Source organism: Schistocerca cancellata, chromosome 1 (assembly GCF_023864275.1).
Source record: "Schistocerca cancellata isolate TAMUIC-IGC-003103 chromosome 1, iqSchCanc2.1, whole genome shotgun sequence".
Taxonomy (NCBI): Eukaryota; Metazoa; Arthropoda; class Insecta; order Orthoptera; family Acrididae; genus Schistocerca; species Schistocerca cancellata.
In genome coordinates this window covers 787,764,802-787,792,124 of record NC_064626.1, presented here as the reverse complement: position 1 = coordinate 787,792,124, position 27,323 = coordinate 787,764,802, and the positions used below count along the sequence as shown (strand labels likewise).

General features: G+C 39.4%; 1 protein-coding gene across 1 annotated transcript in view; it reads right to left on the bottom strand.

Moving 5' to 3' along the window:
* Positions 1 to 857: 857 nt before the first annotated feature.
* LOC126103581 (uncharacterized) overlaps positions 858 to 27,323 on the bottom strand; it is a 230,450-nt gene continuing 203,984 nt past the window's right edge. The window contains 3 exon segments of the mRNA XM_049912332.1: positions 858 to 988; positions 16,728 to 16,826; positions 17,843 to 17,859. Of these exon segments, the coding sequence (XP_049768289.1) occupies positions 858 to 988; positions 16,728 to 16,826; positions 17,843 to 17,859 (247 nt within the window).

Here is a 27,323-nt window from a genome sequence, read left to right as displayed (position 1 = left end):
AATATCCTTTCTTTCAGGAGTGCTAGTTCTGCAAGGTTCGCAGGAGAGCTTCTGTAAAGTTTGGAAGGTAGGAGACGAGGTACTGGCAGAAGTAAAGCTGTGAGTACCGGACGTGAGTCGTGCTTCGGTAGCTCAGTTGGTAGAGCACTTGCCCGCGAAAGGCAAAGGTCCCGAGTTCGAGTCTCGGTCGGGCACACAGTTTTAATCTGCCAGGAAGTTTCATATCAGCGCACACTCCGCTGCAGAGTGAAAATCTCATTCTGGAAACATCCCCCAGGCTGTGGCTAAGCCATGTCTCCGCAATATCCTTTCTTTCAGGAGTGCTAGTTCTGCAAGGTTCGCAGGAGAGCTTCTGTAAAGTTTGGAAGGTAGGAGACGAGGTACTGGCAGAAGTAAAGCTGTGAGTACCGGACGTGAGTCGTGCTTCGGTAGCTCAGTTGGTAGAGCACTTGCCCGCGAAAGGCAAAGGTCCCGAGTTCGAGTCTCGGTCGGGCACACAGTTTTAATCTGCCAGGAAGTTTCATTAAATTTCTTACCTGTACATAAGGTATTTAATAAATAAAACCCATATACATCCCCAGAAGTAAGACATAAATTGTGCATAAATTAACAGCAAGTCAAATAAAATCTGTCTACATTATGTGTACTCTTATATGATGCATAATTTATTTTTAATTTATACTGTTGTTTATTTGTGGTAAATGGCCTATGAGCTGTCAACAGTGACTGCAATCAAAAGAAAAATAAATAAGCAAGTAAATATCTCTTAAGCCTAATTTCAGTTGCATGAATAATTTTTTCACCAGAGTGTTAAAGTATTTTAGGTACTTTAATAGAATAAAAACACAAAGTTCAGTTTAAGTACATGGTATCTGTCGAAAAAATAGACAAAATCCTCGGTTCTCATTGTCTGGATTAATACCAGCAGCAACATTGCCTTGTTCACCAGCATCTGTCACAACTGTCATCACAAATGGTTTTGAACAAGCTGTAAATAAGCAGGGATGAAAACAAATTAATTAAGAATTTAATTTCAGTAATAAAGAGATAAATTGTAGATTAGTAAAGCAGATACCTTCAAATGTGGTGATAACTAGAATCATTTAAAATAATTCAGATATCAGAGCAAACAGGCTATTATTGAATTAAAATTTAGTGACAATGCCAATTGCGACAATAAGTGAAACTCTGCTGTGATATAATTTTTATATCTTATTACAGAACAATGAAAGAAATCAAAAAGCTTGATCCATCATGGATCTTTAGCATATAAAGAGCAGAACATTCTAAAACACCCATGCTGATAACTTAATCACTGCTTTATGTCTGTAATTTGATACCATAAGTAAGGCTTTGTTTTAAAGGAAATGCTTCTACAAGAGAAAATACTGCAGCTACATTTCAACATGAGAATTTTTGAACTAGAACATGATGGAGCAGTGGCTGCTGTCTTTCTTGCCCCTGGTATTCACTGACCAACACACTAGATAGCTATATTGATGAGTGTTTGAAGTGAACATTGTTTATACATTTATGCTGTTAAAGTGGATTTAGCTGATGTCCAGAAATGCGTTGCCATAATAAGTGGACTGTGTATTTCACTACTGTTGTTGATCTATCATCTATAATGATACAATAGCAAGTGTGCTCAACTGGTTGCATGTCGCTCCTTCAGTCCTGAGACTGTTCTTCCATTTTTGTAATATTACATATTAGTCAGAAAGAAAAAATTGCTTCTGTTTGAAAATGGAAGGTTATAGAAAGTACAATAACAACAATAATAATATTTACACGAGAGTGACTGGTGAGCAAAGGAAGTAGTGAGAGGGAGGTAAAAAATGTTAACCAGAGGTTAACATACATTTCTTCACAATGTGTCTCAGAAGAGGGAGTAGGAGAGAGAGAGAGAGAGAGAGAGAGAGAGAGAGAGAGAGAGAGAGATGATTGGCTGCAATGTAACTCATGTTATGCTAACAGAAGCTAGATGCTTTCTCTTGAGGTATGTTGAGGAACATCACAGAGTAAGAGAAGCATGTTTCATCTCTTGAGTAGCACATCAGAAACCATCACTACCCAGAATCATTGCACAAGATAGACTCACGAAGAAACTTTAATTGCTGTGTTAAGTCATCAGTTGTGTAGTTTTATCCTATAGGGTTGTTCCATACTAACTGGTCTAGCACAACCTTAGCATCTCAGATTTTGTTGAAATTTGATTTGTACATTTTACACAGTTTTTATTTCTGCCTTGATATGCAAGATTTGAGGTATTACATTGATTCAAGTGAGGTAGATCAATACATCTTGGGCAACATTGTGAATCTTTTCTTATTTCTAAAAAAAGATTATAAGCTGTTAAGGCTTCACAGGAATGTAAAGTACTTTACAATTAGAAAAGTCACCAAGTCCTAGTAGACAGTACAATTACTTAGTTTCAGAGATATTTTAAAGTAAAGAGGGTTCCAAAACCATTTTGCTCCAAATGTTTCTTCTTTTTGAAGTCCTGCATCTCAAAAGGGACATCTCCACTTTATTTTTAGCCTTAGCTACCATTTGAAAAAGCTCATTTTTATCTGTGAGTATATGGAATATTTTTCCATAGACATGCTTTGGTAATAATCTTAAAATGACAGAGTAACACCTGAGAGTTAAAGATTTCACTATAGTGGAAAATAAACATTTATTTAATGTTCCAAATATATTTTCCTAGTTAGACTGATATTTCATTTTATATTCAGCAAACAAACTAATGTAAACTGGTACTTTTAATTGATTATTAGTTTGTGGCTATTACGATTCACAATTTTTTTTTCCAGAATATTCAATAATTTGCATTTAATAATTGAGGCATTATGCATATTTACAAATATCTTTGCATCGGTATACTGTGAAGAATAACAAATATTAACATTGCTCCATTTTAGCTCCATTTCTGTACATACATTAAGTAAATGATTTTATGAGTTCTGTAGATGATAAATGCCTGATCACGTGTTTGCTGATGATGTATATGGTGCCTTTTGTGCAGACAGTGAGCCCAGCCTTATTGAAGAGGTTCAAAATTTTATTAAAATGGTAATAGCTGACCTTGAATGAGACGACTTGAATGTTAAGACAGGAAAAAAAGTAGAAAACAAATATTATTCACTTTAAGCTGAGTGGTCCAAATAAACAAAATATTGTGAATGATGAGATTCTGTTAAAACCTCATTTGGGATGCATATTTTTGGGTTTAAACATAGTAGAGGAGAATCCATGGAACTAGCAGGTTGACTACATCTACAAAAAACAATGTCCAATAATATGTGCTAAGAAGATTTCTGTGCCTTAATTCTGGAACTCTAAGGGCTGTACATTACACAGGGTGTAACTAAATCCCCTTTACTGACTTTGGGAACAGGTTCCTTGGAAGAAAAGCAAAGTAAATATTGACTATAAATTGCATACCTTAAGAGCTATGAGCACTTTTTCAATAGAATAGGTGTTTCGCAGTAGTGAAGATTAGCAATTGCTTATAGTTCTTAAAGTAGGCCATTTTAGAGCCCATGTTGACTGGACTTCTTTATAGGATTCAAAAACCAAAATAAAACCCAGACTCAGCCAGGTGAACACACTGGTGAATGGACAGTTACTTCTGTTGGTGGATTAAATCCTTCTGAGGGTCAATGTGGAGGCTGGCCGTGTGGCATCGCCCGCTCTGCCTGTGAGTGGACATGTGGCTGCTCCTTCAGCAAGGTCCAAGCAGGCACATGGGGGGAGGTGTTTATTAGTTATTGGGAGCTCCAACGTTAGGTGGGTGATGGAGCCCCTTAGGGAAATAGCGGGAAGGTCAGGGAAGAAGGCCAGTGTTCACTCCGTCTGCTTGCCGGGGGGTCTCATCCGAGATGTGGAGGAGGCCCTACCGGCGGCGATAGAGAGCACTGGGTGCACCTGAGTGCAAATTCTTGCTCATGTCGGCACCAATGACTCATGCCGTCTGGGTTCAGAGGTCATCCTCAGTTCATACAGGCGGTTGGCGGAATTGGTGAAGGCGGAAAGCCTCGCTCGCGGGGTGGAATCAGAGCTAACTATTTGTAGTATCATTCCCAGAACCGATCACGGTCCTCTGGTTTGGAGCCGAGTGGAAGGCTTAAACCAGAGGCTCAGACGATTCTGCGGAGATCTGGGGTGCAAATTTCTCGACCTCCGCTATCGGGTGGAGAAATGTAGAGTCCCCCTGAATAGGTCAGGCGTGCACTACACGCCGGAAGCTGCTACAAGGGTAGCGGAGTACGTGTGGAGTGCACATGGGGGTTTTTTAGGTTAGAGAATCCCCTCCTTAGGCCCGACAAGACGCCTCCTGAGACACGGCAAGGTAGGAGTAGGCAAAATGCAACAGGGAATAACAATATTAATGTGCTAATAGTAAACTGCAGGAGCGTCTATAGAAAGGTCCCAGAACTGCTCTCATTAATAAACGATCACAACGCCCATATAGTACTAGGGACAGAAAGTTGGCTGAAACCAGACGTAAACAGTAATGAAATCCTAAACTCAGATTGGAATGTATACCGCAGAGACAGGCTGAACAGTGAAGGAGGAGGCGTGTTTATAGCGATAAGAAGTGCAATAGTATCGAAGGAAATTGACGGAGATCCGAAATGTGAAATGATTTGGGTGAAGGTCGCGGTTAAAGCAGGCTCAGACATGGTAATTGGATGTCTCTATAGGCCCCCTGGCTCAGCAGCTGTTGTGGCTGAGCACCTGAAGGATAAATTGGAAAATATTTCGAGTAGATTTCCCCACCATGTTATAGTTCTGGGTGGAGATTTTAATTTGCCGGATATAGACTGGGAGACACAAACGTTCATAACGAGTGGCAGGGACAAAGAATCCAGTGAAATTTTTTTAAGTGCTTTATCTGAAAACTACCTTGAGCAGTTAAACAGAGAACTGACTCGTGGCGATAACATATTAGACCTTCTGGTGACAAACAGACCCGAACTATTTGAAAAGGTTAACGCAGAACAGGGAAGCAGCGATCATAAAGCGGTTACGGCATCGATGATTTCAGCCGTAAATAGGAATATTAAAAAGGGTAGAAAGATTTTTCTGTTTAGAAAAAGTGACAAAAAGCAGATTTCAGAGTACCTGTTGGCTCAACATAAAAGTTTTGTCTCAAGTACAGATAGTGTTGAGGATCAGTGGACAAAGTTCAAAACCGTCGTACATTATGCGTTAGATGGGTATGTGCCAAGCAAGATCGTAAGAGATGGAAAAGAGCCACCGTGGTACAACAACCGAGTTAGAAAACTGCTGCGGAAGCAAAGGGAACTTCACAGCAAATATAAACATAGCCAAAGCCTTGCAGACAAACAAAAATTATGTGAAGCGAAATGTAGTGTGAGGAGGGCTATGTGAGAGGCGTTCAATGAATTCGAAAGTAAAGTTCTATGTACTGACTTGGCAGAAAATCCTAAGAAATTTTGGTCTTATGTCAAAGCGGTAGGTGGATCAAAACAAAATGTCCAGACACTCTGTGACCAAAATGGTACTGAAACAGAGGATGACAGACTAAAGGCCGAAATACTAAATGTCTTTTTCCAAAGTTGTTTCACAGAGGAAGATTGCACTGTAGTTCCTTCTCTAGATTGTCGCAGTAATGACAAATTGGTAGATATCGAAATAGACGACAGAGGGATAGAGAAACAATTAAAATCGCTCAAAAGAGGAAAGGCCTCTGGACCTGATGGGATACCAGTTCAATTTTACACAGAGTACGCGAAGGAACTTGCCCCCCTTATTTCAGCGGTGTACCGTAGGTCTCTAGAAGAGCGTAGCATTCCAAAGGATTGGAAAAGGGCACAGGTCATCCCCATTTTCAAGAAGGGACGTCGAACAGATGTGCAGAACTATAGACCTATATCTCTAACGTCGATCAGTTGTAGAATTTTGGAACACGTATTGTGTTCGAGTATAATGACTTTTCTGGAGACGAGAAATCTACTCTGTAGGAATCAGCATGGGTTTCAAAAAAGACAGTCATGTGAAACACAGCTCGCGCTATTCGTCGACGAGACTCAGAGGGCCATAGACACGGGTTCGCAGGTAGATGCCGTGTTTCTTGACTTCCGCAAGGCGTTTGATACAGTTCCCCACAGTCGTTTAATGAACAAAGTAAGAGCATATGGACTATCAGACCAATTGTGTGATTGGATTGAAGAGTTCCTAGATAACAGGACGCAGCATGTTATCCTCAATGGAGAGAAGTCTTCTGAAGTAAGAGTGATTTCAGGTGTGCCGCAGGGGAGTGTCATAGGACCGTTGCTATTCACAATATACATAAATGACCTGGTGGATGACATCGGAAGTTCACTGAGGCTTTTTGCAGATGATGCTGTGGTGTATCGAGAGGTTGTAACAATGGAAAATTGTACTGAAATGCAGGAGGATCTGCAACGAATTGACGCATGGTGCAGGGAATGGCTATTGAATCTCAATGTAGACAAGTGTAATGTGCTGCGAATACACAGAAAGATAGATCCTTTATCATTTAGCTACAAAATAGCAGGTCAGCACCTGGAAGCAGTTAATACCATAAATTATCTGGGAGTACGCATTAGGAGTGATTTAAAATGGAATGATCATATAAAGTCGATTGTCGGTAAAGCAGATGCCAGACTGAGATTCATTGGAAGAATCCTAAGGAAATGCAATCAGAAAACAAAGGAAGTAGGTTACAGTATGCTTGTTCGCCCACTGCTTGAATACTGCTCAGCAGTGTGGGAGCCATACCAGATAGGGTTGATACAAGACATAGAGAAGATCCAATGGAGAGCAGCGCGCTTCGTTACAGGATCATTTAGTAATCGCGAAAGCGTTACGGAGATGATAGATAAACTCCAGTGGAAGACTCTGCAGGAGAGACGCTCAGTAGCTCGGTACGGGCTTTTGTCAAAGTTTCGAGAACATACCTTCACCGAGGAGTCAAGCAGTATATTGCTCCCTCCTACGTATATCTCGCGAAGAGACCATGAGTATAAAATCAGAGAGATTAGAGCCCACACAGAGGCATACCGACAATCCTTCTTTCCACGAACAATATGAGACTGGAATAGAAGGGAGAACCGATAGAGGTACTGAAGGTACCCTCCGCCACACACCGTCAGGTGGCTTGCGGAGTATGGATGTAGATGTAGATGTAGATGTTCTGAGCTGCACAGTAACCAAAACTGCAGATTCCTCTCATTTGCTCGGTGAATTAATGTTAAGTTCTATACTTCCAGTCATACTCAAAATCTAGAGTTTCTTACTTTGGTTCCACTTAGCTGTGGTTTGTTCAGTCCAGAAACAGTTTTTCCAATTGTTTTGTCTTAAGACCAAAATGGTGTATCATGGTGGTTCCGCTGGAATGAATTCTCTTTGAATGTGCATCACTCATCAAAATGTAAAATTGCTGCTATCTGATAGCATTGTCCAAGAAGACTACAAATTTTAGTGGGTCTGAAAGTTTGCAGTATAGAATAGAGAGACTGCTTGCTTCACACTGTGACAATGTCCAGGGAAAGCAAGAATGGAAATACACCTTTATTCAGTGTATGGGGGGTAGATCCTGAGGAAATCACTGACTTTAAGCAGTAAGTTCAAACTGATCAAGCTACACTAATTGTACAGCAACTATTAAATTAAGATTTTGTTGACAAATTGTCAGAATGGACTGCAGATATTTTTAGGGTGACCAACTCTCACAGATTTATCTGGTGTTTCCTGTATTGTAGCAATTTTTTTAAAAACCCTCCTGGCTCCATTACCTACTGTCTGTTTCTACTGTATATTCCATCAGTGATCACTGTTATAAATATTAATCCCATGAAGTACTATCAACAGCTCAAATTCACTGACTGATAGATATCAAAGTGTAATAAATAATCAACACTATTGTTGACATACACTCTTTTTTTCTGTTCGTGATTCTACAAAGGATACAAATTGATAAGCATTCCAGGATCAAATGCTGACATAGGAAGAGTTTATTCTCTTATAAACCATAAGTGGACTGATCACAGAAAGAATAGCAATTTAGAACTAATGAAGTTGGAGCTTAGGATTAAAATCAATTTTGATTATAACTGCAATTTTTTTTTAATTTGCACAGGAAGAAAAAACATTTCATGGCTCTGTAGCATTTGTAAATAAGTATTTGTAGGGTACGTACAGTATATTCACATAAATTTGTTAAATTTTACTCTGATTATATTTGTGTATTATATGTGACAATAAAAATTGAATTGAATTGAATTGAATTGAATGCTATGAGAAAATGAATTGTTTTCTTTAGATTTGATTCATTTTTTCCATTCCATAGGCTCAGAAATGAAGGGATCCGCCTAGGTGTATCGTGAAACCCAGCTCCCACATCTCTCTCGCTGCATACTGAAAGCCATGGATCAAGGCATTCAGCTAGATGCAGTATTTCTCGGTTCTGTACCACATCTAAACTTATTATTAAAATACAATCATATGGATATGAAGTGAAATTTGTAACTGCACAGAGGATTTCTTGGCAGGGAGGACACAGCATATTATCTTGGATAGAACGTCATCAAAATATGTAATAGTAAATTCAGGAATGCTCCAAGGAAATGTGTTGGGACCTCTGCTGTTCATGTTGTATATTAATGACCTAGCCGACAGTATTAACATTAACCTCAAAATTTTTGCAGATGATTCATTCATCTGCAATGAAGTACTGCCTGAAAGAAGCTGTACAAATATTCAGTCAGATCTTGTTAAGATTTTACAGTGGTGCAGAGACTGACAACTTGCTTTAAATGTTCAAAAATATAAATTATACATGTCACCAAATGGGAAAAAAAAAAAAAAAAACATAATCCTGTAACTATAATTTCAGCGAGCCACTGTTAGAATCAGTCAGTTTATACAAATACAGGCAGAAATCATAGATGAGAGCCGTCCAAGAACTTATTCAAATGCGTGGGACCTATACCAAATAGGAATAACAGAGGACATTGAATTATACAGAGAAGGTGTAGTGTAAAACAGGTTATTCATGAAAATGACTAATGTTCCCCTGAGGATGCTCATGCTCATGAAAGATGGCATTCTCTTATAAACATTTTATGCAGAGGAAATAGTCTACTGGTGCATTCCAGTCTGCTGCTCTGTGATCTGTGCAGATGGTGTGCATGCAGTGACGTAAAATAGCAGGGGCAAGGTGCAGTATGGTGAGTGTAGTTGTACTCGCTGGACGTGGGCATTTGTGCCTTGGTGACACCTCATGAACACCTCAGAAATAACAGACATACCAAGTGATAAAGACAAATGAAGATTGTAAATCTTAGACCTTAAATTGAGTTTCATGTGGTTGGACATACTGATCGATGTGTTACTGATATTCAGATCTGTCTTCACAACTGATGTAAATAGTTTTGCAAATGATGCAGTTCTCTGTAATGAAGTACTGTCTGAAAGAAGCAGCGTAAATATTCAGTCAGATCTTGATAAGATTTTAAAGTGGTACAAAGACTGGTAAGTTGCTTAAAATGTTCAGAAATGTAAAATGGTGTACTTCACTAAAAAAAGAAAAAAAAGAAAAAATAAAGTATCATATGACAATAACATCAAGGTAATCAAGTAATGGAAACTTCAGTTTGGAATATCAGCAATATAAGAAAAGATAGATAGCTACTTACCATAAAGATGACTGGCCCAATTAAAAGACACTTACACATAAGTTTTTGGCCAGAGCCTTCATCAGAAAAAGAAAGCAAAACACACACTTATCATACACACAAGCAAGCACAACTGACCATCAACTCCTATGAAACCAGAAGCTTCACATTTAAAGGTGGTTATAAAGGTTCACAAAAGGGATTTTTACCATGCATCTTTTAGTTAATGACAGGAATGGCATGGGGTATTGCTCAGAAAAATTAATTGCATCCTACATAAATAAACATTATATCCATCCTTCATGGTTTACACTATGTAATAGTGCTGTATATTTGCTGTAGAACGTAGCTCAGATGGCACACTCTCCTTCTGTAATCAATGGCAATGTAGCATACTAAGGTGACGTGAGCAAAGTGACCTCTAGTGTATTGCTTGTAAACATCGTCACCATTGCTGTTAATATTTAATGCCTTTCTTATGAGCTGCACTTCATATGCTCACCACACTTCCTATGCTTCCTATGCTCAGGATTGCTGAGTGTAAAGTCTTTTGATTTGGCCCTAGAACATATTGATGAATGTATTAACAAATTAAGGAAAAGTTTACAGGTAACCCAACCTAAAAATACTATACCATTTGCTGCATACTACTATTTGATCTGATAGTTCATTAACCTCCAGTAATTCTTCCCTGTTTGCTTCACTTATTTGTAATCTAACCAACATTATGTTTAAAAGGAGAGAAACACAACTCTTCGAGAAAGGTCTGATGTATAATATCAGCCAACATTCATCCCAAGACCAACTAGACTGAGCTCACTCTGTTTCTGCCTTGGTTGCAATATTACTCACTGCAGTTCAATGAAATGAAGCTGTCACTAGTATCAAAAAACCATCAAAGTCATGACCTACAACAGATCAGGTCACATAAGGGGCTAATGCAAAGTAATGATAGTACAGTATTTCATAATATCAATAGAAAATATGATGAACACCAGCCTATCATTGTTAGGTCAGATAAAGATAAGGCTGTAGCTGTCATTAAAGTAGACCAGTACATTGCTAAAATACATGACCTTTTCAATGAAAACAATGTAGTGTGGTGTAGAAATGACCCTACTGCTAAATATGTAGCACAGTTAAAAATACTTACAAACCACAATTGCTTTACCAGATTCCTTCCAAAGGAGGTCCTTAATACCTATGAAACCAGAAGCTTCACATTTAGTGGGCAGTGTAAAGGGCTTTACAAATCCTATCCTTCGCAACATACAAATTACTAACCTCATTATGTAAACAAAAGGTCATGATGCATCTAGTGCTTGTACTAGATAATGGGGCTTGAACATCAACTATATTTCACATATAGTTTGGGAACACACACTGCACAAGGAAAGTCTTATTAAATTGGATGTGCATAGTAATTTTCTTAAAATTTGTAACACCCTCTTTGTCATGCCAGGCAAGTCATTGCAAACTGTTTCATAATTAGACCATCCACAGCTGAAATAGTTATACACACTGAAAGGAAACCTCAAATAAATTAACATAAACTGAGGTGTTAAAATGCTGGTAACACTTATTGAGAGCCCAATGTGTTATGTTAGCTGTTTTATTGTAGTCAATGAGAGACTGGTAAAACCAGTTTTGTGCCATACAGTTACATTATCTGGCGTATTTAAGCAGTGCAGAAAAAATCTTTTATATAAAACTTCATAAGAACTCTACAACTGACTTTTTAGTATTAAGAATTATCAGTAATACAATTCTTATAAAGTTTATATATAATCTTCTTTTTGTGTGAAAATACATGTGAGGATGTACCTTAATGGTATGAAACTGGTTGTTCTCTCTGTCTCTGAGCAATTATAATGAAACAGTTAATGTGTCAAATTCAACTCTCAACCAGTTTTACCAGCATTTTAACACCTCAGTATATTTTAGTTTGTTTCAATGCTCCTTTCAGTATGGTATATATAATTATTTTAGCTGTGGATGCCCTACTTATAAGACTGTTTGCAACTTCTTATGTAAGTGGTGAAGTACCAATTGCTCTTCAGAATGCTTTCCAGGTGTTGCACCTAGGATCTGAAGTGCTGCAACTCATATATCAGCCTTGTGCATGTTAGGAGTTTATTAATCATTCCTTTTTTTCTGGCCTGGATGGTGATCTGACAATTTGTACAGGCATCAGTCTGTGAGTGTTGATTTTTGATACACATTGCACCTCATATTCTTACCATCTCTTGTAAGTAGTACATCTAAAAAGGGCAGCTGTTAGTTGGCAGCTGTTAGCTCTTTTCTACCTCCACAGTAAATTTCATGTTGGCACTGTGACTGTTCAGATGTTTTAGGAAGTCACTGAGCTGTTCCTCACCATGAATCTTCAAAACAAAAGAGTTGCAGACGTATCTGTACCACACCTTAGGTTTACAAGGTGCCATGTCCAGTGCCTGTGTTTTGAAATATTCCATGAGGAAGTTGGCCACCACTGGACAAAGTGTATCACCCATAACAATGCATTCCACCTGTTCATAGAAGTTGCCATTCCACATGAAGTAGCCTAAGGTGAGACAAAAGCGAACAAGCTTAGTGAGTCCTGTGGGAAAATTGAACTCATAATGTTTGCTGGAGTACATCAGTTCCATTTCACAAGAAGACATTGACACACATAGACCAGTTCCTGCACAAACTGTCAAATCACCACCCAAGCCAGAAAAGAGGGGTGATTAATACTCTCATAATGCATAAAAGATGCGTATGTGTACTGCAGCACCTCAGATGAAACTTGGAAATTGTTATGAAGAGCAATGGGTACTTCACCAGTTACATAAGAAGTTTTACAGAATCTAACACTCAACAAAGTGACACATTGGAAAAGAAATGTCAGGTATGGTCTTTTGGCCACACATTCCTGGGTCATGGATGGATCAGCCATATACTGTATGAACATGGTATAAAGATTATTTATAAACTGACAAAAAAGATCAAAAAGTGTATCAGACTGGCAAGGAATGAAAGGAGCCCACTTGTAATCACATACCATGTACATGTGGAGAAGTCTATGTTGGAATGACTGGATGATCAGCACTAGGATCACCAAACTTAAGTGGCACTGCATGTAGGGGCAGGTGGACAAATTGGCCATGGTGGAGCATGTGGGACTAACCATATAATAAAATTTAGTTAGTTGGATAGATAAAAAATCTTCTCACCAACTTTCCTTCTCATTCCTTACGGTAGGTCTCCCCTCACCCGCAGTTCTGGGTGACTTTCCCAAATCTACCCCTTTCCCTAGACTTCTCCAGTCCTTTTCCTTCTCCACTCTTCCTTCCCCTTCAACCCTTCAGCCTGAAGAAGCAGCCACTGGCTCCGAAAGCTTGCCAGTTGCAACCATCTTTTATTTGTGTGGTCTGTCGCCACTTGGTGAGTAGATTTTTTATCTATCCAATTAAATAATTTTGTCAATAAGTGATTATTTTCGACCACATAATGAAATTCATCAACACTGAAGTTTTGCTATGTAGAACAACTACCACACCCACTTGTTCAGGAAAGATATAGACATCCACAGAAATGACAATAACTTCAACAAGAAGGAAAGCCTAAAGGTAATTTGATCCTGGATTCCCATGTGGCAGCAAATGATGATTGAAGGTAGCGAGGACAGAATGCAGCTGTAATAACCATGGAAAAGCCTTCTGATATTGGTGTGCCAGGTACACATAATCTGCTGTTACAATCTAGGCCCTGGTCCACCAACAACAATGGACAGTGAAGCTTTGATGATACCAGCCACTCATGTTGGCAGAATGACACAAAATCGTCAAAGAAATGTCATCTGAAGAACCCGAGGCAGAAGTCAACAGATAATTTGGGGGAAAAAAGAGAGGATGTACTTCAATGCTGGCTTTGCTGCCTAGTATAATTAAGAACTTTTAAATTTGGGTCAAAATTTTGAAGATTTTGGAATCTGAATACTGTGGTATTTTTTTACCAACCTCGGAAAATGTACTTATGATGATTTTGATGGCACAGCAAAATGATTGGGTGCTAGAGCAAGACTGCTGTGTCCAAAAGAGAATCAAATTCCCACATCATTTGAATAGCACAAATTTTCTGATGATAATTTGAGAAATAACTTATTTATATTTATCGAAAAATCATAAACTGTGTACGCTCAATCTGTTCAAGAAGAAGAGCTTGCATCTGCTTCTTTCAAGGCTGGAACAAAGGAAAACCATCAAATCATTTCTGTTGATTCACACATGATTCAGCATTCTTGTGGATTTATTTGGGATTCAGATCAGTACTGTTTCAGGTGACCTGAATTCTGATTTAGTTAAGCTTTGTGTTGGCAGTGTTGAACTAGCATAAGATGTAGTTCTCAATCTTCAGTTTATACTTCTACTATGATGAATGATGGGCTGGAAATATGTGGGAGATCTCAGTTGAGCAGCAAGATACATTCACAAATTTCATGCATCCTTGAGGAACATGGTATTGAAACACTTGGCACAGAGAAATGATCGATGCTCAGTTCCTAAGCACCATTATTTGGCAATTCTTCCTGCACTTGCTATTGCATCAATGGGCTGTCAGTATGTACTGTTTCCCAGATATTATTGCCCAAAGTAAACCAAGAATCTGTAATGGCTAGGACTTGGTGACTTTGCTAGTCTTAAAGCACATTAGATTTGTATAAAAGGAGGCCTGCCTAAAGCCTCTTGTTTAGAAAAAATTAGTGGCTGAAATTCAGAAAATATTTGAACTGATCACTTTTTCCCCTCAACTTTGAGTGGCCATAGTGACCAGCCAATTTAGACTGGAAATCCCATATCCTGTATCTCTTGCATAAGTTAAGCTCTGCTTGCTTTGCTTTACGTGTTATTAGCTTTGTATGTAGTAGGGAATGTAGCAGAGCTGTTTAGTTTGCTTATATACATTCTGCTATTACCTATGGCCTCACCTTCTGGGGTCATAGTAAGAAAAATCTCAAAACCATCTTCACTCTATAAAAACGAGCTGTTAGAATAATTACCAACAGTTCAAGACTAACTCCTTCAAAGCAATTATTTAAACAGCTGAATATTCTACCCCTACCGTGCCTCTATATATAGAAAAGCATAATTAATGTAAAAAGAAATATTAACAATTTCCAATCCAACTTGGATCTACATACTTACAACACAAGAAAGTGCAATGACATTCATATAAAAAGAGTTAACAAGGCTTTGGCGTAGAAACAAACAAACATACAAGGAAGCAGATTGTATAACAAACTACCGGTAAAGATAAAAGAAATAAAAAAATTGTCTTCATTTAAAGAAGCAGTATTCAAATTTTTAATGACCAACTGCTATTATAGTGTAAAAGAATACCTGGAATAGCTTCATACTAAACAATTATATTTACGTACTCTGTGCCAATAGTAATTTTTATCTGACTGTTGCTATGATCTAAATAAATAATATGTACAAAAGTGCTAGAATTGTATGTGTTATATCTAAATATCAACTGTGTATTCCATGTAAAAAGTCTTTCTCATACATCAATGTAAATAATCAAAGTTGTACATGCTATTTCAGTGTGGTCTGATGTTATGTAGTCTACTATGCACATCTGTATTTTGTATAGTATTGTTCACCCTATATGTGTGTATATATATACTATGTATTTTTTGACGAAATCCATGCAATGTACATTGTCTCTACATGAATAAACTACTACTACTACTACTATTCAACCTTGAATTCTGCAAGCTGTAAGTTGGTTACTAACTTAGCAGCAAGTTACTGCAAAATATATCACAGAGAGACTACTCCAACTACTATGTAATCTATTATCAAAATGAAAAAAAAAAAAAACCTCTGGAATGTGACATACTTGATATTTCAACTGCCATCACTTGAATGAGAGCTAAAATTTTTCATAATGTGTTTTGGTAATTGTTGGATTCTACATACCAAATTTCAGTAATATCTGAGATGCTAAGATGAAGAGATTAGACCAATTGAAATGGAGTGATCCTCTATTGTTATCAGAACTTCTATACATGGGTTGGATGAAAAGTAGTGGCAATACAGTTGCAATTTATACAAGATTTCATTGACAGACATTCATCATATTACAAGCCACATCTCAATCACCTTCCTCAGATCTCAATCAGCTACCCATGCAAAGATGGAGGGTATTGTACAATATCAACACATCCGTCTCTGCCAATGTCTCACAAGGAGCAGTCTATGGCATGAGTGAGGTCTTCTTTTGTGTTGTAGAGGGTGCCACGAAGAGGCTGCTTCAGTTTGATGAACAGGTCATGATTGCACAGACTCATATTGGATGAATACGGTGGATATTCCAGTATTTCCCACCCCATGCAAGCAGGAGCTCCAGCACAGGGTTTGCCGTGTGGCACTGTTCATTGTCATGAAGGATGATGAGATGCAATGACAGGAGGAAACATTGTCATATGCTCAGACCATGTGCCACTTCAAACTCGTTCCATGCACATTTTTTGTGTTTCCTAAACATACTGTTAGGGTATTTGACCTGGCCTCTTGCACTTTCAAAGAGTACACACAGCAGTTGACTCAAACACAGCTGTTGCTGCTCACTGCAATGCTTCAAATGACTTTCTGCTGTCAGTTACAGACAGCATGCATTCCATGTGATGCACATCCTTCATGTTATGGTAGTGTTGCCACTAGTTTTTATTCAATCCATGTGAATGAAGCACTGAATCAGACCCTTGTTAACTTACGTTAAAAATAAATTCATTCAGAACTTCTCATAAGCCCTACTCATCACTTAGACATAAAAGTAGGATATTAAATTATCTGTCCACAGTGCTGGTACTGAAAATATTTGTCCATGGTGCTTGTAATAAAAAGACAAAAGAAATAAAAAGTTACAAATGACTGCACATCAGAGACAAGATGTAATTTTGTAATATGAATGCCTCTACTAGGAGTACTCTCTGCCAATGTTCATATTTGGACTGTATTAACTTACTGACTTTGTTAACATAAAGAACAGATTCAATGCAATGCATACTTGTTGTTGTAATGAGTGCATTTCCACAGAAACGGTCCGTGTTAACAGGAACACCATTTTGGCTTGGATTTGGAATCACAATGAAATCTCCTGTACAAGCTCCATCATTCAATGCTGCAGCAGGCTGACCTGAAAAATGTAAGCAGAAGTACTATTTCAGTTTAAGCAAAAATAGATGACTTCAAATTGAAGTAATCTCCATCCCACTATCATTGGTGTTTCATATAAGTTCCTCTCTGTTGTAGTGTCACTATCATTTTGTGTGCAAATCTGTGGAAATATGTGGTGAGGTATTAGAGTAGCCGGTGGTAGCTGGTTAGTGCAGGTTTTGTCATATTGGTTAAAACAACGGAGCTGCTGAATTATTGCAAGAAGGGGCAGGTTTGCTCAGTGAAATCTGCCAGTGCAGTGATAATGCACAGCATGAGCAGGAGATTTCTTAATGAGTTTCAGTGATGTTACCAAGACCATGAGCAGAAACAGTGCAGTGACATAGCATGTGCACTGCTGTCTTGTATAAATAGCAATCATGTTGGTAGCAGTTTCATTCACAGCCCAGAAGTTCTACCAGGACATAGGGGGCTCCACCTGATGAGAGACCATATGGGACCACCTGCAGCACTCATGAGCTAAGGTCTCTGTCACAGTACCACCTTCTGGATTTAATGGCACAGCACAGCAGGCCACCCCAGGCTTCCTTCATCAGCAAACTGGACTCCCATCCAGAGGCATCTGGTCACATAAAGTGTACATCAGCCACCCTCTACCATCGTGGTGTGGACGCCACCATACTGTATGCCAATGGCTGCTGGGACATGGTCTTTCATTGCAGAGCTGGCAGCTATAGCAAAATCCCTGATTGTCTTCATGTAGCACTAATGTGAGGTGTTTTTAGCATGACTCACACAAAAGGGTCCCATGCCACACATTGAGTACAGGCATCAGCAAAGCTGGGTCTGCATGGGCAGCCAGCTCGCTGGGCACTAGTTGTCATCTCACTGGCCATTGGCCTCTCCTCATGTGGAGTTGGGGCATGGTCACTATCCTGGACTGAAGTAGCGTATATGTATAAGTAAAATAAAATAATAAATTTCGACAGCTGAGTTTCTCTGGGCTTTCACCAGCCTGACACCTGCCGTCCTGCACTGTGGCCACCCATCCAACCCCAAGGACAGCTATAGTTGGGCCAGAAGTGGTGGTGTCATCTTTGGTTGGCAGCAGCTGGTTCATCATCCATGCAGCTCAATGTCTGGGCCACGGCCAGCACTGCCAATGCAGTGGGGTGAGTGAGAGAACTGTGGGTTATTTTTTGTTTCTGTGACAGACATGGGATTTATGTGGAAGTGTCATCGTAACCTATAGGTTACTTTGTTTAGGCCAGAGGAACCAGCTAATCTTTCTGATGTTTAGGGTATGCGGGGCATTCACTGAGCAATCTACTTGGATGTACTGTGCCATGCACTGAGTCAGTGTCTGTAACTTGTTCTACAAGCCACCATTATGGCCATGTTGCAAGGCAATGCATAAGGTATAATTTGCCGGTAATTTTCAGTGTTTGAATTGTTGTGTACTTCTACTGTATGTATTGTGTGTGAGTGAGGGATAAAGATGTTGCAGTAGCAAAGTTAGAGATATGGAGACAGTGGCAGTATGTTTGTTGATGGAAAAAGTAGCACAGCTGTCAGCAGATAATACAGAATTGCAGGGACAGTTTGTAGTTAAGCACAAGCAAATAGCACTGTCCCAGTCATGAGACCAAGAGTTTGATACAGCTGCCACTAGCCTAATTATCCCCACTCTGTAAGTTCTTCTGAGGCTGTGGTATTGTTTGCCGAGGACATGACGAAATCACCAGGTACGAGTGGTTGGCCTAAGAGTCAGTTACTATGAGTGGCAAAATTATGTCTAGTGGTAGAGGAAAAAAGATGTACAGAGGCACTGAGGAATGTAGAGATGATCACGCAGCTGAAGCAAGGGCTTCTGCAGAGCTATAAGAAACAGAACAGTGCAAGGTTTCTTCAAGAGCAATTGAGTACTGATGTGAAGAGGTTTTGGAAACACTACATAATTTTGCAAATAGGGTAAGGAAGGTGAATGTGTATACATATGAGCTAGGGAGAATGTTGAGGCAAATAAAATTTTGCTCCAGGAAGCTGAGCAAAGAGTGCTGAATGCTTTTCTAAGAGGCTTTCTACCTGATATGTTAAGGGTACACACAGGTGCTCCAAAGGATCTTCATTCTGGTGTTACATTAGTAATGGACTATGAGGAGATAAATATATCAACAGGTGTATGTAATAGGTGTGGAGTGTTATCCACAAATTTATGGTGTTGCAGATGTGGACAGGCAGGGCATGTGCAGAAGCAGTCCCACTAGCCTCAATGGGACAGAGGTAATATGTATCGGCAACAGAATTTTGGAAATGGTCGACCGGTGTATGTGAAGGAAAGGTAATACGGGTGGACAGGGAGGAAAAAAATAGCTGTTACCTGCAAGAGGGAACCTGAAGTCCACCAGAAGATGTTCTTGTTAGACACAATGAGTACATATATAGAGACAGAATGTGTGATAATAGGTGTTTTGGGGAGAGGGGGGAGGGGGGGAGGGAGGGAGGAGCAAGAAGTCTAAGTTTTGTAGGACATGGAGAACATGTGTCAGTAACCAGTAAAGACCTAGTGAGTGAGGCAATGGAACCCAATATGCCATAGGTTGTATGGGGTAGGAGATAATGAAGTAAGGCCATTGGTGTCAGTGGAAACAGATTTTTAGTTGGAGGCAGTTCAAATGAAGCAGTGGGTGGGAACAGTGCCTCATGTAAGCAAGGGTTACTGCATGATCCTTGGGTTGGATCCTTTGTATCAACATCATTCCAAGATTGACCTTTGGAAAAATGTGTTGGAACTTAGTGGGAAAACATTCAAGCTAGGAAAAGAAGTTACCAGTGTAGAGCTGTCATGAGGTGTGTCTGTAGTGTTGGGCGCTCTGATTAAATCATGCACAAATACACTAAGGCTTGATTTGGATACTGTGCCAGGTGGCACTGGAAAATTACTTTGTGTGAGGGTTGTAACGGAACATATTAAAGGCTTTACTATACCGAAGTATGCGATACCCTCCAAATTTAACCAGTTTAACGAGTATTTATGATTACAGAAAAGTTATTGTGTATGTTAACAATGATTGCATAACATGTCTCCATAAACAGTCTACCCATTAAATTATACTGAATAACTGACCCACACAAAAGTTTATATCACTTGATCACTGATACAGCAAATGTCATCATGTAAAAACACTTAGTTCATCTTAAATAATTAATATGAAGTACGAAAAATAGTGGCAAACTTAGGTATTTTGGATCTCCTTAAATAAAAATCACCCAGTGAAACCTATTTGTTCACTAGGAGCGTTTTCACTCAGTATTCATGAAATCAATCCTATTTTAGACGAAAACCAATGTAATTCTTAATAATTCATGTTATTTACTTATTTATGCAAATTAGAGAAGTCAGTTGACAAACTTCTAAGAAACGGCCTTTTTGTAACAAAGAATTATTCTGTCAAGTCAACAAATCTGTCTGTCATTTTAATAACATGTTAAATTATGTCACTCAATGCAAATTAATAACTTTTCTGCACAAATTATGATAACAGATGTACATGTGACTTATAAACTATATCTCTTTTTAGTAGTTCTTTGACAATGTTATAAATACAAGCAGCAAGAAGGGTCGGGAGGCAGTCGGAATGTCACTTTGGTAAAGTGTGTTTGTGTGTTATTGTTTGAGGTGGATAAACAATGCAAAGAACATGTAAAGGAAGTACTACTTTGTGTTGTGTCATGGTCTTTGGTGGACAGTGGAATTAAGATGGCCACCAGAGTAATAAATATTTGAAGTTTACATATTTGTTGGTTTCGCTTGTTCTTTATCATCAAAAGCACATAAAAAACACGAGACCTCATGTTTTTAACCCTAGACAACCAGATTTAGAGCCAGCATCAACATCGAGACACAGCAGCGATCCAGCAAGCAGCAGTGATTACTACAATGCATTTTAATGGCGCCAACCTAACATCAAGTGCTAACAAGCTCCGTAAATGGGAGTGAAATAGTGCAATTATAGCAATTAGCAATATCTACGACTAGGCGACCATTACAGGGTGGAGCCAGACTTACCTGTTGATACATTATGTCTAATAGAGCCATTGGAAGGAGACAATGTGTTAGATTTAGTGAGTTTTTTTTTTTTAAATGAGTATTGTACACATACAGGAGAGACATGGTAGGAAGGTAGCAGCCACAAATCTCAATAATTTTGATGCTGAAGAGAAGTTGATGAAGTGAATGTTAGTAACAAGTTTGGACATTATGGAGGAGTAGAACTTGAGCACAGAGGATGTAAACCATGAGCCGAAACAGGCATCTGCTAAGACTGCATTATGCGAGAAGGTGGAACAATTAAATGGTGTACAGCGATGCAAATGGAGGAGTTATTGTTGGAGCCTGAAGAATTATTTCTCCTGAGTCCATTGCCAACAATGCTCACTACTCAGCACTAAGTTCCAGCAGGCAATGAAGCACCAGTGTATCACAGACCATATTGGGTATCTCAATATTTACAACTGAATATGGAGGAGTTTATCAACCAGCAGTTGACTGATGGGATGATAGAAAAGAGCAATAGTCCATGGGAGGCAGGAGTTGTGTACAGATGGCTCTAGGATATACAGGTTTTGCTGTGATTACCATCATCTTAACAGTTAGACTGTGTCTGATGAATAGCCTGACCTAACATCACAGAGGACATTGAGAACTTGGGGCAGTGTCGGTATTTCTCTACCATGGATTTAAGAATTAGCAGGAGGTGGTTCTGGAGGATCAACCAAAGACAGCATTTTCGGTACCCTGTGGTCATTACCAATATTGGAGGACACTGTTCTGATTGAAGAGTATTCCTGCAATGTTTCAGTGATTTTTGGATGAAGTACTGAGGGAACTGGAGTCTCTTCAATGTCTAGTCTACCTGTATGATACAATTGTATTCTCAAAAGATGTGGAGGAACAGAGGCAACATCTGATGGAGATATTTAAGAGGTCATGGGCTGCACATCTGGTGTTAATTATTGAGAAGTGTCATTTTGCATTGGAGGAAGTAGGCTACTTGGGGGCATATGATTAGCAAAGATGGGATGAAAACATAGTTGAGACTGGCTTGAGAAGTAAAAGGTTTCCCAGTTCCCAAGTTGAGTAAGAGAGTTACAACTGTTTTTGGAACTCTCAAACTATTATTGGAAATTTGTGAAGGGATTTACTGATACAGCCAATCACTCACACAGCAATTGAAGAAAGGTGCAAATTTAATGTGGGTGGAGGGAATGTCAAGATGTATTTTATAGAAGAGAAAAAAGTTTTAATGTCAAGTCCAGTTTTAATTACTCTTGATTTTAAGAAGTTGTTTGTACTTTCTTCTCCTGTATCAAACCATTCTTTGGGTGTGTCCAATGTCAAGAGGTCAATGGTGAGGAGCCTTCTGCTCTAATCATGGCTGTGCTGCACCTTTCATCTGAAGCAGATGGGGGGTGTGGCAGAATCAGCACCTGGAGGAAGGAGTTCTATTTTACAAACAAGAGGATTGTTGGCTACCAGCCATCAATGGGTGCTGGTATTAGTATTTAATGCAAAGGATTTCTGGAATGAAGTGAGGAGTTGTGTTCTGGACTTTGATGGGGAGCCAAGAGCAGGTGTGCACTCAGGGAAGTTTCTGGGGAATGTGAGAAGTTGCATAAATCTTATGAACAATTAGGGAGCAGATACAGTAAGTGGTGCTGTGTTCACTACGTCTCCAAAAGAGTGACTGGATAGATGCTGGAGAGAGAATTTTGAAGACGGTGTTTGGAACAGCTGATGCCAGCAACATCAAAGAACTGAATGGGATGATAGAGGTCATGAAGAAATTGGCAGAGGATAGTGAGTTGGAGGTGGAATGGCACACCATTCAGAAACCAAGCTTGAGTATGGAGTGTTGACCAATACATGTGTGTTTCAGAAACTGATGAGAAGAGGTGGTGATGTAGGCAAAGACATCACAGGACACTGTAAACTGAGATCTGGGAATCATGCAAGCACGCATGGATGTGTTGGATGCAAGAATCACCATAACAAGCATGTTACAATCGCTAGCAGACACTGTGTGTGATGCACAAGTGGTAACAGCAAGCCTACAGGAAGCTATTGATCATGATTCGAAGGGGCAGCTGAGCAATACTTGTTCAGGTTGCAAAGAGTACAGCAGGAACTGCCACTGAACTGAGATTGATTGTAGAGCCCAGTAGGCAGAGTTTACATTTTTATTACCATTTGGCATGAGTAGAGCAGAGGACTGACTAGGCACAGTTTTACATACTGGTTTAGTTGGCAGTAGTGGGGAAACATGCATAACTCAAATATTACACCAGTCACCTCTATCCAGTGAAATGGGGAACCCCAGGGGAATTTGGACAAGTAAGGACAGGTGGCATGTTGTTAATCTCTGAGGAAGGAGAAAGACATGTAGTGATGACAGAAGAGGAACTGCAATGCTGTCAGAAGAAAGAAGAGTTCAGTGTGTCTGGCTTGGGTGATTCAAACTAGTGAAAACACATGTGTAGTGTAGCTGTCCTTATGCAGAAGAAACGGGGTAAATTGTCTGAGGGCCACTGTGAAACCTCAACTGTATTTGCAACAAGTGGGGTTACACTGGATTTATTCTGTGCCCAACAATGTTGTAGTGGTGGCAAGTTGCTACAGGCAGGACGGGTTCATGGAAACAAGGTGGATAGAGCTGAGGGCTAGTGGGTTGTTGATTAATAGGACAAGAGGTGACATAATGGGGCCAATCTTCCATGTACAAGCTACAGTTATTGGAGTAGCCCAGTTGAACATGTCACAGCCACAGTTGTGCTGGCCACGTGAATCACTATAGATACTCCTGATGCAGCATCAAACCTTTTTGAATAATACATTGAAACCAGACCTGATCCATTCCCTGAGCCAATTAGTAGCTGCAAAAGAAGGGCAGACTTCTGCAGAATAGTAGAGGCAGCATGCTAAGCAATTTAGGGAGGGCAATGATGAGTAGCTGTGACTTCGAGCATCATGATATCTAGCACCATAGTGGCTCTAACTTAGCTGTTCATAGCCTTCATTATCAGAGGCAGAGAGTGTACAGATTCTGGCAGACTGAATCCCTAGAGCATGAAACTGAGTGAAAGTGGAATACCATAGTGTGAATGTTAATAAGATATGTATTATCTAGAGTTTAAGAGAATGTGAGGCCATGGAACAAGTCATGAGCATTTGTAAAGAGAATTGCCAAAAGAACATGACTGGCAGGATGTAAAATATAAAGGGATGATGTGACGTGTGCTCCAAAGGAACCAACAGACTATTAAATGGGGTAGGAATAAGCCACTTAATAGCTAGTGGAAGTCTAGTAAGTAAGGTTTATAGCTTAAATGTGCTCCTGAACCTTGTGAGTTAAGCCATCAGACACTTTTATGATAAAAATTTGTTCTGAAAATGTGATATCTAGCTACAGATTGGTCTTGAGTGAGATGTGGGAGCTGTGTCTTTTTGTGAAGGAGGATAGTGTAGTGCTGCTACAATTTTATGGGCAAATCTATGGAAATATGTGGTGGAGTATTGCCACTGCCACTGGTAGCTGAATTACAGCAACACAGCTATAGAATTATAGCAAGACAGGCCAGACTCTCTTGGTGAAACCTGCCATCACTGCAGTAATGCACAGTACAGGCAAGGGGATTTATACCATCATCAGGTTTCAGTGGTGTTGCCAAGAACATGAAAAAGTGGCACATTAGTGTAAAAAGTGCACTGATATCTTGTTTCATGCTGTCATGTCTGTAGCAGTTTCATTCACAGTCCAGCAGTTCTACCAGGCCATGAGGGCTGTGCCAGACAAAGAGACCACATGGAGTTGCCAGCAGCACTCATGAGTTCGGGTCTCTGTTGTACCAGGTTTCTGTGCTAAGTCCACTTTCTGGTCTTAGAGCTATGGTGCAGGAGGCCATCCCATGATCATTACATCAGCAAGCAGGTTGCATCCAGTGCACGGCAGCCATCTTCCGCAATTGCAATGTTCGTGCTGCTGCGCTGCATACCAAAGACCACTGGGTCACATTCATTCATCACAGAGCTGGCTGCCATAAAAAAAAGATTCCTGACTGTTTTAATGCACCACTGATGCAAGGTGCTTGTGGCACAACTCTGTGTTGGGGTCACATGCCACAACAGAGCACAGGCATCAGAAAATCTGGACTCATGTGGGCAATCAGCTGGTTAGTCACTTGTTGTCATCTGGCCGGTTACTGGGCTCTCCTCACTTGGAGTTGAGGCATGTTTGCTACCCTACACTGACTTAGCATGAATGTAAGAATAAAATAAAATGTTAATTTCGATAGCAGAGTCCCTCTGGGCCTTCACCATCCTGTTATCCCACCTCAACCTTCCGCTGCCTCCCATCCTACATAGTAGCCACCCCTCTACCCCTAGAGTTGGCTATACTGCTTTATGTTAATATAAATACAGGATGTTCAAAAAGTCTCTCCACAGTGCCGTATAATTGTTAGCTGCGCGTGCCGTATGCCGCAGTGAATATACCGAAATGAAACTCAGAGAAATACAAGTTATTAATTTATTGAATATTCAGTTTTACTTAAATTTTCACATTAAATGTTGAAAGTGTCCCTGACTTGAAGGGAAGTAACCCAGACAGGCAAATAATCATATGGCATGTGTGGCTAACAATCATACGGCACTGCAGAGAGGCTTTCTGAACACCCTGTATTACTTGTGAAGAATAATCATGTACTGTATTTCACACAGTGGATGCCAGTACATTACATAGTGAATGCACTGTAATGTGAAAGAGCTGCTGTCTAATACTTGCTCAGAGAAAAGTAACTTTGTCAGATTATGCTACTTTCCAAATTTTGCTCTGAATATTGAGTAGGAGGGAAGTCACTTACTGAACAAATATTTTCCTGATTACTTCTGGGAGTGTGTGAATAAAAATACAAATAGTACTTCATGTGAATGAAGATGTTTTGTAGGTGTAAGAGACATTATACTAGTACTCATTTCTTTAATTAAGTTACTGCTATATCTTTTATGATCAGACTGTACAGATACTTTTAATCTTAAACTCTGTCTAGAACTAGGCTTCTCTAAAGCAGTCTACCAGGTAATACATTATGACATAGTGTACAAACAAAAGTAATCAATTTTTCACAATATAATGTAATTGGACAGATAAAAATCTACTCACCAAGTGGCAGAAGGAGAAAATGTTTATAAAGATTAAGTAAATGAGCAAGCTTTTGGAGTCATTGGCTACTTTTTCTGGCAGAAGAGTTGAAGAGGAAGGAAGAGGACTGAAGGAAAAGGATTGGTGAGGTTTAGAAAATGGGAAGAGTCAAGAAAAATTGCTCTGATCCCAGGTCAGGGGAGACTTACCAAATGGGATGAGAAGGAAAAACCAATTGTTGGGGACTGCAACAGGACAATATTTTAAAACCTGCCAGTTTAAAGGCACGAGTTACGATAGTAAGTGAGACAGAGATTACTGTTAAAATATTGTGCAAGGGTTAATAAGAATAGAAAGCTAAGTGCATTGTATTTGTTAGAGGTGGAGGGCAGGGAAAAATAGGTTAGAAAATAAAAGATATAGAAATCTAACAAGGAGTGTAGAAAGTAAGAGTTAATGAGAAGAAATGTTGAGACTAAAGAAATTAACATATGTTAAGGCCAGTTTATGAGTGAGCACCAATGCAATGTTGAAACACCAGTTCCCACCTGTGGAGTTTTGAGAAACTGCTGTCAGTGAAGAGAATCCACATGGCATGTGTGATGAAACAGGCACCAAGATAATGACTGTCATGTTGTAGAGCATGCTCTGCACTCTTTTGGTTAGGAATGACATTATATGTTACTTGGTAAAGCCATCAGTCTCAAAACTTCAATTTACCTAGGAGAATATTGTGATTCACCCAATCAAATGCCTCAGAAAGGTGGTAGAAAATACTAACTGGTGCTATTAGGTTATTTATTGCTTGTAAAATTTGGTGAGTGAACAAGTAAATGACATTCTCAGTATAGCAACTCTTCTGAAATCCAAATTGTGTTTTGCTGTGGATGTTATTGTTGTTCAGGTGAGATGCTTTTGTAGAAAGGACAAACATGTTGCACCATTTATATTCTGAAAAGATACACAATTGTAAACTTTGATTTTCACTGATGGCAATGGTAGTACAAAGGGCAACTAACATGTTCTGTCTGAAGGCTGTACAGTCCAGAATCGGTATGCCAATCAGGCAAAATTGCTGTAAGCATTGAGGCAATCATCTGATAAAAGCACCATGTTGAAGATACTTGTTTGGTAAAACACCCTGTCCTTCTGCCTGAAGAAGTCCATGCATGAAGAAGTCCATAAATGTGTGCTGCACATTCTCATCTGAGAGGAACCGTTGACCCTCCAAGGCCTTTTTTTAGGCACCAAAGGCATGTAATCACATGGGGAGAGATTAGGATTGTATG